Consider the following 12164-nt stretch of genomic DNA (forward strand, 5'->3'; position numbering starts at 1 on the left):
TGATACATCATTGTGCCTGCTAAACACATAACGTTGAGTGGAGTGGTGGACCGCTCCAAGATGGCCGCCCAAAATCTCGTCAGCGACGGCGAAAGAGCGGTTCCCCCGCCTGGAAAACAAAACATTCCCACATAATATATTATATATTATATTATGTCTATGGTTTATACTTCAAAACAGAACTGGATGTTTGGATCGTCTGTCTTTCCTGTTACGGTACGGTTCCGCTTAAGGACGACCAACAGCGCCCTCTGCCTGATGGAGGCCAAACTACAACACTAAAAGAAGGTTTAAACCAGTGTTTCTCAACCCTGGTCCTCACCGCCCCCCTGTCCTGCATGTTTTAGGTGTTTCCCCTCTGCCACACACCTGAATTGTATCTCTGGGTGATTAACAGGCTTCTGCAGTACTTGATGGTCATGCAATCATTTGAATCAGCTGTTCTGGAATAGAGGCACATCTAAAACATGCAGAGCAGGGGGGCGGTGAGGACCAGGGTTGAGAAACACTGGTTTAAACGAACTTTATTAGTTAATAGATTGAAACAAATTTTAATCTAATAAACTATTAATCAACATCTCTAGTTTAGCATCCAGCACACATGTGAGGGACTTGTCTTATGATTGGGTTTTTCTAGATAACTTGACTGAGAGATCAGCTGGTTATGAGATATTTGTGATGAATTACCACTAAAACAAACCGAAACGAATTCAACTGGACCAAATAAAATTCAACCAAACTGAATTAAACTCAGCTAAAATGAAATGAATTGTAATAAACTCAACTAAATTAGGTTAAACTTAAATGAAATAAGCTGAACTGAATCGTATTGAAATTATTTAAACTAAACTAAACTGGACTCAGAGTTCAGACGATACTTCACATTTACATGTTATTTCACTCCTCCTGAGCTATCAGAATAAAATGGAAATATTCCCCAGTAGCAGAGCCTGTAAATATTTGACAGTTGGAACTACTGAGGATTAATCGCCTTTAAATAAAATCCGTCACATTCCTGCTGGTGCTGTAAGAAACTGAGGCAAAGAAGAGAAAGCCGAGAAAAACTCGACCTCAGCACAAACACACCCTGAAAGTCCTACACAAAACGCTGCATGTGCACAATGCAAACTCGCACAATGATTTATCTGTTCTGCTCATATTCATCGATGTTAATTGCTCATTTGGCCCGTTTAACCACCTCGTCTCATCCCAGCAGGTGGATTTTCTCCAGCCATGCTGGATAAAACAATGCCTCTTTATCACTTCAACATCAGGGTTTTTTCCCACAAAGCTTCTGGGGATCTGTGGGCTCAGGAATGTGGGGAATTATCACCAAGAAGCTTTTCCTCAACAAATCCCTGTAAGACCTGACAGGTTTTTACAACACAAATTACTTTTTTTTCCCATGTGTTTCAGAGATTATCTAAATTGGCAGTATTGGGGAATATTTACATAAAACACAGAGCTTCTTAGATGGCAAAATTGTACATGTTCTGAATCTGCTCTTATTTATTTACCTTGAACTCAGACAATTTATTTCTAGATTCATACTTCGGGATAACGTTTCACATTTAATTCTGCAGAATTAGAGTAAAAATTAACTCTGAGGCAAAGTCAGATTTATTTACCCATTTTCTGACTGAGAAATCAGAAAAAGTGACAGAATGTGCATCATTATAACTCAAAAATTGGGATTTGGGATTGATCTGGTGAGAGCTAAAGCTAAGAAAAGCAAAGAAAGAGGGAGTGGCTTCTATCAAGTGGGCAGAGATTTGGGCGAGGCTTTCAAGCTAACGCTAAAGCTGAAACACTCGAAATAGATGAGGTGTGACTTTTATCAAGTAGGCAGGGCTTATGTGCTAACGCTAAAGCTAAAACACACCAGAAGCAGATAAGATGTAGTATGTATCAAGTGAGCTAACGCTAAAGCTAAAACACACCAGAAACAGATTGATGTGGTTTATATCAAGTGGGCGGGGCTTTAACCTAGAGGGAGGGGCTTTACCCTTGAGGGAGTGGCTTTACCCTTGAGGGAGTGGCTTTAGCCTTGAGAGAGGGGTTTTAACCTTGAGGGAGGGCCATTTAGCCTAAAGCTAAATCACAGTAGCGAGAATAAGGGATGGCTTATGACAGGCATGCTGGGTTCTAGTGGCCATCTAATATTTAATTATATACAAATAGCTACAAAAACACACTTTCATCAACTTTAATCTTCATTAAAGTTAATCCTAAACAGAGATGATGAATTTAAGATCTTCAGTGATGTCTCACTACCATGACAAAGGTTAAAACTTTAAGTCCTGAAATTAGTAATTATACCAAAACTCACACAAGATTTCAAGGAGTTTTAAAACAACATAGATGTTGTGAATGAGACCAAACTTTAAGAAATTGTTTCAGTTTTTTTTTCCTCTACCAAACATGATGAAGAATGATAAACCCCAAGCAAACCAAGTTAGCTTCATTTTGTCAAACATTAGTGAGTCATTTGTTTGCAACAAGAAAGCTGGTCAAAATTGGCCCAACAAACGATGTTTTCATCTTGTAACCTACTCCCTTTCTTGCCATGTCAAGTAAAATTTAAATATAATTCAGGGGAAACCAGTCCTAGAGAAACTGACTCATTGAAATTTGATAAAAAATAGTTAGTGTGGTCAGGTAAATAAAATCTCTGACAGGAGTGGATGTAAAATCAGGCGCTGTTGGTGGTCAATCGGAACCCAAACAGGACGTAGTTTCTGGTCATGATCAGTTTTCCAGTCTAAGCTCTTCAGTAAACAAACTCTGAGATCTGCCAGCAAGAAAACTCCTGACTTGCATCCCAACAGATCCTCCATCTGTGCTCTGTCTCGTACTGTCACAGCTAAGGTGCTAAATCCTCATTAGACCTGTCGAGGTAATCACGACGGGACCATCTGTGCCGAGCAGGCCAGACAGAGGAAGATCGGTGACAGAAACCATCTGTGTGTGAGGCCAGAAATATACCTCTTCCTCTAAAATCAGACACTTGATACCTGGTCTTTATTCAGGATTGTCACTGAAAAGTTCATTTATTTCATTAACTGAGTGTTTACCTTTTGTTCATTTCGATTATCTTTCTTGAAGGTGACCTTTTATGCTTCGTTGAATCGGTTGGGGTATGTCTACTGGCTTTACAAAACATGTTAATTACATTTTTTGAACAAAGTCAGAGGTTTTACAGTGATAAAACCAGCTGACCAAACGTCCTGGAGCTCCACTGCGGTTGCTAGGTAACGACCTGGCTCAGCTGGGGTTGCTAGGCAACGACACAGTGCCATTTCTGACTTAACAATCGTGAGGTTTTGGAAACGGCTCATTTCTAGACACCAAAAAACATTAACACAAAAAAAAAGCTTGGTGTCTTTTTTTTTTTAAACACTGTGGTTGTTTGTTTAGAAGCAGTTTAAACCCAAATGGAAGTTTGTAAACATGCAAAATGTGACTTTTAAAACCTTTAATTAATAAAAATATTAAAAACCCAAAACTCAGTTGCTGAGAAAACAACATGACAAAAGACCAATAAAAAAAACCTACTTTTAATACAAAAATGCACCTCAACTGAAAAGTTACGTTCCTAAAATATTTGAATTTGAAATAAATCTAGTTTTTGACATTGTTCTCATTTATTTACAATGGATGCACAATACGAGGAGTATGGAATCCTATTGATGACAATATGGCTTACCGTAAATAAACCAAAAATAGAAACATATTAATATATTTGCTTTGGGTTCATAACAAAAAAGACTCTAGATAATGAAAAAAGAAAAAACAAAAATTCATTATTTACATAATTGAACATTTGTACTTGTGATTAGTACTTAAATAACTGTTCTTAGTGAAATACATAACTGATGTACTTTTAATCAGCGTGTAGCGTGTTATAAACTGGTATCTATAACCAACATTTAAATTCTCTTCAATTTGAGCTGAACTTTGAATTTTCCCTTTCCAGATTAGAGAGACTCCCAAATGTTACGGGCCAATAAATCGGGATAAGTTCAGGGTTTTAAAGCTGCAAAGGGAAAATAAGTTGAATAGAAATAAGAAAAAACACTAAAGTGAATTTTTCTGCAACATATATTTAAGAAAACTGAGTTAATATGAAGTAAATGGAGATTTTTACCCAACAGGCTGAGTGGTTTTATGATCTGAGTAAAGTAGCATTTTTTTTTAAATGGAGGACTGTTTTGTTTACATATAGAGTATTATCTTTACTTTTAGCTTATTTTGCTTGGTTTACTTTCACCTCCACTCAACATACTGTGAGTATGATCTGAGTAGAATACAGTATATTATTTTTTACTATTATAATTATTTTTATATTTGATTTTTAACACTTTACGAACTTTTTGTGTCATCCTTTCTGCCTGAACCTGCTAAATTTCCACTTTGCTGGAAAATAAAAATAGTTTCAATTCTACTATTTTCTATTCTGTTCTAATTATTCTAATCAGAAATGAAAGCCATGTTGAGCCTGAACTGTTTCATGGACATTTTTTTTATATTTGTAACGTTATCAGAGGTGGGTAGTGTACCCAAATATTGTACTCATGTAAGAGTAGCACTGCTTCAACATATTTTACTCAAGTAAAAGTAAAAAGGTATTTGGTAAAAAGTACTGAGTAACTAATCAAAACTTAAAATTACATCAGAAGGACCAAAATATAAAGTCATGTGGAAACAAAACAAAATGCAAATAATTAATATAAATAACATAATTACAAACAATAAGAAAAAAAAATTCCAAATCAGTTTCTTCTGATATAAAACTTAATTAAATTGAGAATTTTTTTTTTTTTTGGATAAAACATGTTTGTCTTCATTAGGTGAAGTTAATCACCGTGGGACGTGTATACAGACATTTTAGTCGAGTACAAATACAGATACTTAGTAATAAAATGACTCTAAAGTAAAAAGTACAGTAAAAATACTCATAAAAGTATTTTTTTCCAAAACGTTACTCAAGTGAAATTACTACAAACCAACTCTGTGTATTATCTGTACTTTTAGTTTATTTTACTTAGTTTGCACACTTTTTCCTTCCACTGAACTTTTTTGGATATGCTTCACTCTGAAGAACCAGCTTGTGACTGAATCGATCATAGATTTCACCTGATCGAAACTCACCGGTGCCTCCATGAGCTGACAGATCGTCCACGGACCGCCTCAGCGGGCCCGCCTTCCCCCCGCAGCCCTTCAGGTAGGCGGTCTGGTGGTCCGGACTCCCCCCGCTGCTCCCGTCGCCTCCGTCCCGGGGCGGTACAGGTCCGCTCAGGCTGGACTGGCTGTCGATGGAGCTCCGGGACCCGGCTCCGCTCCTCTCCTCGTCCAGCATGAGGACGATCTCCTTGAGCTCCGCGTTCTCCGCCCGCAGCGCCTCCTGCCCGGCCTCCAGCTCGGTCAGCTTCTGCTGGTACAGCCCCAGCTCCCGCCACAGCACGCCGGCCGTGTAGCGGCCGAAGCGCTGCCACTCCCGGGACACCTTCCGGTCCTTCTGCCGGTCGTCGTCCAGGAAGCAGCAGAGCTCCCGCAGCTCCTGGTTGTCCTCCTGCAGCTTCTGGTTCACCTCCTTCAGGCTCCGGACCTCCTGGAGGTGGACCTGCAGGCTGCGGTTCACGTCCTTCATCAGCTTCCCGTGCTCCAGCATCACCTCCGTGCTGCGGTTCTGCAGAGCCCGCAGCGTCCGGATCAGGTCCTCCTTACCAAACCTCTGCAGGTCCTGGTCGGAGAGCCGGATCAGGTCCTCCATGTCCGAACCGGTGTGTTGAAACGAGCAAGCAGTCCTCCAACAGGTCTGGAACAGCTAAGTTATGATAAAACCCATCCTGCGGAAGGAACAGAACCAGAACCGGCAGGGGAAAAACACAACCAGCGGATTCAGAGAGTTCCCAACATCCCAGATCAGAGTTTGTTGCTCCTGAAGTAGCAGAGACACTGAGAGAGAGTGGGGCTGCCACTGAAAACACGCAGGAAAAACAGAAACACTCTGCAGTGAGGGAAACAGCGCCCTCTACAGGCCAGGCAGGGCAACTACAGCTGGCCGGAGGGCAGCGCCACAATAAGGGCCACTGTAGATAAAAGGTAAATTACCACCAAAAAGCTAATCGAGATTAATCTCAGAAATTTTACAGAAAAAAACCTAGAAATTTCTAATCTTAAATTAAAAATTTCAGAAATTTTATTTTAATTATAGAAATTTCTAGATAAAAACTCAAATTTCTGAGTTTCAAAAGTTGCACATTTTCAACTTTTTTCTAGAACATTTCTGAGATTAATTTAACATTTTCTGAGATATTTTCCAGCCATCTGTTTTACTTTTCAAGCTCAGAAAATTCCATGTTTGGTTGCAAAGGTTTTTCTCGTAATTGTTCTACTTTTCATACATTTCCAGTTTTCATTTAATTTTGAAAATTTCTGAGATTAATCTCAAAATTGATGTACTTGTTTTTTCTAGTAATTGTTCTACTTTACAAATTCAAACATTTCCATTTTTTTTAAATTTAGAACATTTCTGAGATTCATTTCAGGATTTGAGTCTTTTTTTGTTGCAAATATTTGACTTTTTTGATGTCAGGACTTTTCTTGTTTTTTCTAAAATGTCTGAGATTAATCTCAAAATTTCTCAGCTTTCTTTTCAAATTTCTGGCTTTTCTTTTTAAAACATACGCGAACTGAAATGAGCAACTTAAGCTATAATCTCATGTATTCACATATAAATGTTAATATAAAATGTCCCATTTAAAAAAAATAAATGTGTCTTTAGTTGAGACTGTTCAAATTCAAAAATACTTTTATCTCAATGGAAAATTAAATGTTGAATCATGTCATCCACATTTCCTCAAAGTCTTTGTGGATGGAAGAATCTCCAGTAGCAGTCAGTGTTGCGATGAATCTGAAGAGGCCTCTGACTGACTAGTCAAAACATGCCAACAGTTGAGACATTTCACAGCAACATTGTCCTGGATGCCATCATCAGTTGGCAAGCTCTGCTAATCCGCCTCATTTGCCTTTTCTGCTCCTCGTTTTTGATTTTCTTTTAACTCATACTGAATGTATGAAGAAAGAGTTCAGTAGCTTGCATCTCTCTTTATTTCAACAGCAGGAAGTCATGTGGTACAGTCAAACAAAACAGAAAATATATATTCACATAGAATATATATATAATAATTGTACATTTCTTACATTTCTTTATTACTTTTCCTGTAGAGCATTAAGATGACTAAAGAAAAAAGGGGATAAGTGTCTCATAACAGTTCCTTCCATATATTGTAATTACACCATGCTTACTTTTTGGCTTACTGTTGGTTTAAACGAAAGGATTTCATGATGGAAATTTTTAAAGAAACTTAAATTTTTCTAGAGGTTATAAAGGATTTTAAACTAATACACGTGGGAGGTTTCATTATTATTTGAGAGAGAATCTGAAAGTAAGTCACACAGGAGGGTTTTCTATACAGGAGCAAAGATGAGAGCAGATAGGTCCATATTTTATCTATACACAGAGGAGGGAAAATCAATTTAAATAGGATTTATAACCATGTTTAAACCCTTCAACATCAAATGTTTTCAACAGAGGAAATCAAATCTATGAACTAAAAACAATATTTTTAAGAAGGTTTTGAGTTTATCTGAAACGAAACAAACAAAACAAAACGTCACTCCAAGTGAAACTCATCTGCACCGCAAAACGAACTGGATCAAGGCGACTTCGGTTACATCCTCATCACCGGAACGGGTCACACGTGCGTGTGTGTGTGTGTGAACGGGGAAATGCGGCGGCGGGTCGGGAAGCGCTCAGACCAGCTGCCACTCGAAGGCGAACATGACGTTGACGACCTCCAGGCTGCGGGCGATCTCCTCCAGGATGCAGTGCTGCTGCCACAGCTGGTTCAGCTTCCTGTAGCGCTCGGGGCAGAGGTGCAGAGGGTTCCCCCGCCTGGAAAACAAAACATTCCCACTCGCAACAAGGCCTGCCGCAATGATGATGACTTAAAACAAGCTCTACTTAACCGTTCCAATGATTTATCGCTTTTGTTTTGCCTCCGTTTCTGACAAAACTGAACAATTTTGTTTACAGAGACTCCATAATTAAATGTGTTGCTTTGGATATTTAAAATGCCCTTCTGAGAATGTGCTGGCAATTACTTCAACAATCGATTCATCATGATTAATCGTTTTAGTCCTAATCTGCATGAAAGCAAACCTTCCTACAAACTCTGGGAAGGTTTAAAGTTTAAATATTTAAAGTATTAAAATAAAATATCTGTGGATTTCCAGCCTGTATTTTGTATTCCACTGCATGTATAATTATTCTACAACTCTGTTTATCTAACGTTTTGCTGCCAAAATGGCGTCCATCAGATATTCCTCCAACCAACTCTGGATCCGTTTGTCTAGTTTTCTACTAAAAACCGGATGATAAAACTCTTCAGTCTCAACTGACCCAACAATTTTGTTTTCAGAGAATCCATAATTAAATTTATTTGTTATTTTGTATTTTGTTTGTTCTAATGGACGTTATTAGTTAATTGATTGGAACTAATTTTAATCTAACCAACCATTAACTGTAAGTTGATTTATTGTTGTATAATCTAAAACCCATCTTTATTTTATCTATAGCTTCCTAATAATTTAAGTAAAAATAAAACTTGTTTCTGCAGGTACATCAGATTTATCCAACAAAGAGAAGAAACATTTTATGCCATGACCATGATATTTTATGCTTGTCCACCAGATGGCGCTGTTTCCCACAAATTCAAATCAAACAGCAACATTTCCCACTCAGACTGGCTCCATAAACATTAATTATGATCCTGTTTATGTCAGATAATTTGGTGCATATGTGTTAAAATACAGCGTGAGTGTTTTTCAGGTTTTTTTTTTTTTTTTTTACAAGGCTTTAATACCAGAAAATCTAATATTTGACATGAATATTTCAATCAAAAGTTTTCTATGGAAAATATGTAGTATGAAAACTTTTATTGCTTTTTAATCTATAAAATATAACAAAAATAAAAAACACATATTCGGCAACTTTATCCTCGAAATATGACTTTATTCCCATTATAACAACTGTACACATATTATTACGACTACTATGACTATCGCCATTATTCCTTTACTCTTATTATTGTGACTTTATTCGCCTATTTCAACTGTTTTCTTACAACTATTCTCGAAATATGAGTTTATTCTCATATTATTACAACATTATTTACATATTTAGACTACTATTGTACCACTTTATTCTCGTAGTATGACTTTATTGTCATAATTTTATTTATTTTCTCAAATGGTCCTAATACTGCGTCATATAAAACAGTGTTAAAAGTAAAAATGATGCGTCTGCAGGACGTAAACGTCCATCTTACCCCAGGTGAGGGTCAGTTTCTCCATAGTCGTCCAGGTACGGAGCGGGGTAAGTGCTGCCTCGCGTCTTACTGGCCATCAGGACAATTTCACACTCTCTGATTCTGTAACGGGACACATCTCATTTACTTACAGCCCAGAGTTTCTACATGCGCCGCCGAGCGATAAAAAGAGTTTAGGGACGAACTGACCTGAGGAACATTCCCACTCCGGCTCCACAGGTGGCAGCGTGGGCCGTGCACGCCCCCACATCCTCCCCATCCAGCTGACTGAGGCAGCAGGAGCTCTGCGAGCAAAGCATGGCGCCGCAGACCAGGCACAGCGTCGGGTGCTTCCTCTCGTCCATCGTGGACTTCGGACACCTGAGGGACCAGAACCAGCAGGTGAGAGGAGTCGGACCAAGACGAACGGAGACAGAGATGACGGGGTTCCTTACTGAAAGTGGCTGGCTTTGTTCAGGAGAGCGCTGTAGTCCTCTGGAAGATCGATCAACCGATTCCTTCTCCTTGGATATCTGAGGACCGAGGAATATCAGCAACTTATTTCAGGAAGTTTTTACCCCGTTATGCAAATTTAAGACCTTATTGAATTACATTTAACATCTACAGAAACTTATAAATGTAGTCTAACCAGGTGATGATAAAATTAGTACTTTGACCTTTATAGAAGCAAAAACAGCTAGTTAGCAAGGGTTTATTAGCAGCTAGTTAGCGGTAGCCTCAACCGACTCGAGTCTCAGAACGTAATGAAGATCTCTGCATGCGACTCAGACTTTTGTTTCCCACGAGAAAAATAAAATAAAAAATTTGTTTCCCAGATTAAACTGTTCCGTCACAACAAAATTTAAGACCTGTGTTTAACGTATTTAAAGCTAACTTAAATATTTTCTAGTAAAATGAAGACATTTTAAGATTTTAACTTTAGATCCATGAATTTAAGACGTTTTAAGGCTGCGCAGACACCGTGTATATAAATATTAAGCACGAGTTAAAGCCAACCTGATGGTCTGGGTTTTCCCTTGCAGGGCTTTGGTGATAGAGGGGCTCCCACACCACCTGGGTAATAAAACATGAAGTCAGAAAACTCCATGTAGCTGGCGCCTGCTTCAAGGCGCAGCAGCATTTCCACTCACCTTTGAAGCATAGGAGAAACTGCGTCTCTGTAGTCCTGGAAGAGCTGAAATACATTGAACGGTAGAGCCAAATAGCTACACAGCGCCTCCATCTGTCCTGGAGAGGAAACTACAACACAAAACATCGACCTTAATTTGAAAGGTTTCACAAATTTTTGTTAAACTTGATGCCAAACCCGGAGTTTGACTCACCAGGAGCGCTAAAAAGCTCCTCTGGAGGATGAACTCCAGTAAGGCAGTTAAAAAACAGAGCAGCATTCCGCAGGAAAGGTTCAATTCCCGCCTTCACCCTTTGAGCCACGGAGCCACCGGATAAATCTGGAACCAGCCTGAAACAAAGTAGCAGCTGTTACCCCCAAGCATAGAAAAAAAAGACCCAGCACGTGGATTTGACATTAAAAATGAAACTATTATCTGTGTTTCTGCTGATAATTAAAGTTAAATAAAAGAAGACAACCTTCCTGTGTGTTGCAACACTGTTGTGTATAATTCTGCTGCTAATCTTGCTTCCTCCGTCTCCTCTGCATCGCCTGCAGCTGGAAAATCTGGAAAAAAAAACAAAAAGACATTACAGCTTTCAGACCCAGTTCAACTTCCTGGTTATTTTCAAATCTGCAACTCCTTCAGGAAAGTTTCCCTCCAGTTTGGCTGTTTGGCTTGAAGGAATCCCATAGAAGTGAAGTCAGGGATCAATATTATAAGTGAAACTAAGGTAGAGCTGGGAGACATGGCTTAGAAATAAAATCTCGTTTTCTTTTCTAAAAATAAACATATTTGTCTTATTTCTGTCAATCTTTCTGTGAGCTGCATGACTCTTCCCAAGGATTTCGGGATGATGTGACAGTTCTTCAAATTGAGGAAGACAGGAAAACATTCCAGTCCGGCGAGTGTCAGAAAATAGCAACAAGAGACCTGATAAACTTGCTCATATTTACAGTCTGCAGAAAACAAAATCAAAAGTTTAAACCAACTGGAACTGCGATGGACGAGGATGAACCCACTGAGCAGAATGGAAAGGAAAACTAAACCTCCTGTGTGACACATTTCAATCGACCCAGTTATCTGTGTGGTTCTGGTACCTGTGGAGGTGAGGAGGACCTGCAGGATGTGAGCCATGGTGACCAGGTGAAAGATGTACATGTTGTTGAAGGCGGAGCTAACGGCAGACGGCTGCAAGTCGATTCCTTCCTCTTGGTACAGAGAAGGAATCGACAACACCAACCCGACCTGAGAAACAAAGGAGGTTAACACACCTAAAGGTGAACCATTATGCTTCCATCAACAAGCTTAGGCTAAGCTACTGTTAGCCAACTCAACGTTTACACTCGCATGTGAAAATGGCTGCAAAAAGATGAACAATTACACAGCCACACATCTTTGAAAAGCATAAGTAGAGCCTCCTGCACAACCAACCAACAAGTGGTTTCTGGATGACAAGCCAACAATAAAACACTTTTCCAGCAGCCATTGTACAGCTCGGTAAAACCAGCTGACCAAACCTGCTCAGCCTGGGTTGCTAGGTAACAGCAAATGTGATTTAACAATTGGGTGGTTTTTGAAATTACTCCTTTTCCAAACACCAAAAAAAAAAAAAAAAAAAAAAAAAAAAAAAAATATTTTTTGGAAAAAAAAACCCCGG

General features: G+C 38.9%; 2 protein-coding genes across 5 annotated transcripts in view; both read right to left on the reverse strand.

Annotated features, from left to right (window-relative positions):
- LOC106951695 (coiled-coil domain-containing protein 85C-B-like) overlaps nt 1–6120 on the reverse strand; it is a 23680-nt gene extending 17560 nt beyond the window's left edge. The window contains exon 1 of one of the 2 annotated variants that reach the window (XM_015039367.1): nt 5152–6120. In XM_015039367.1, the coding sequence (XP_014894853.1) occupies nt 5152–5773 (622 nt within the window). In that variant the 5' untranslated portion in view covers nt 5774–6120. The remainder of the gene's footprint in view (nt 1–5151) is intronic. The other variant, XM_015039366.1, reaches the window with a different exon arrangement.
- Nucleotides 6121–7094: 974 nt separating this feature from the next.
- Nucleotides 7095–12164, reverse strand: part of ubr1 (ubiquitin protein ligase E3 component n-recognin 1) — a 31807-nt gene continuing 26737 nt past the window's right edge. For all 3 annotated transcript variants that reach the window (XM_015039370.1, XM_015039369.1, XM_015039368.1), the window contains exons 39-47: nt 11605–11752; nt 10983–11070; nt 10718–10854; nt 10526–10634; nt 10392–10448; nt 9830–9907; nt 9585–9755; nt 9396–9497; nt 7095–7960 (exon numbers count right to left, since the gene is read on the reverse strand). In XM_015039370.1, the coding sequence (XP_014894856.1) occupies nt 7819–7960; nt 9396–9497; nt 9585–9755; nt 9830–9907; nt 10392–10448; nt 10526–10634; nt 10718–10854; nt 10983–11070; nt 11605–11752 (1032 nt within the window). In that variant the 3' untranslated portion in view covers nt 7095–7818. The remainder of the gene's footprint in view (nt 7961–9395; nt 9498–9584; nt 9756–9829; nt 9908–10391; nt 10449–10525; nt 10635–10717; nt 10855–10982; nt 11071–11604; nt 11753–12164) is intronic.

The sequence above is a fragment of the Poecilia latipinna genome, unplaced genomic scaffold (genome assembly GCF_001443285.1).
Source record: "Poecilia latipinna isolate Pla-1442-1.1 unplaced genomic scaffold, P_latipinna-1.0 Scaffold468, whole genome shotgun sequence".
NCBI classification, from domain to species: domain Eukaryota; kingdom Metazoa; phylum Chordata; class Actinopteri; order Cyprinodontiformes; family Poeciliidae; genus Poecilia; species Poecilia latipinna.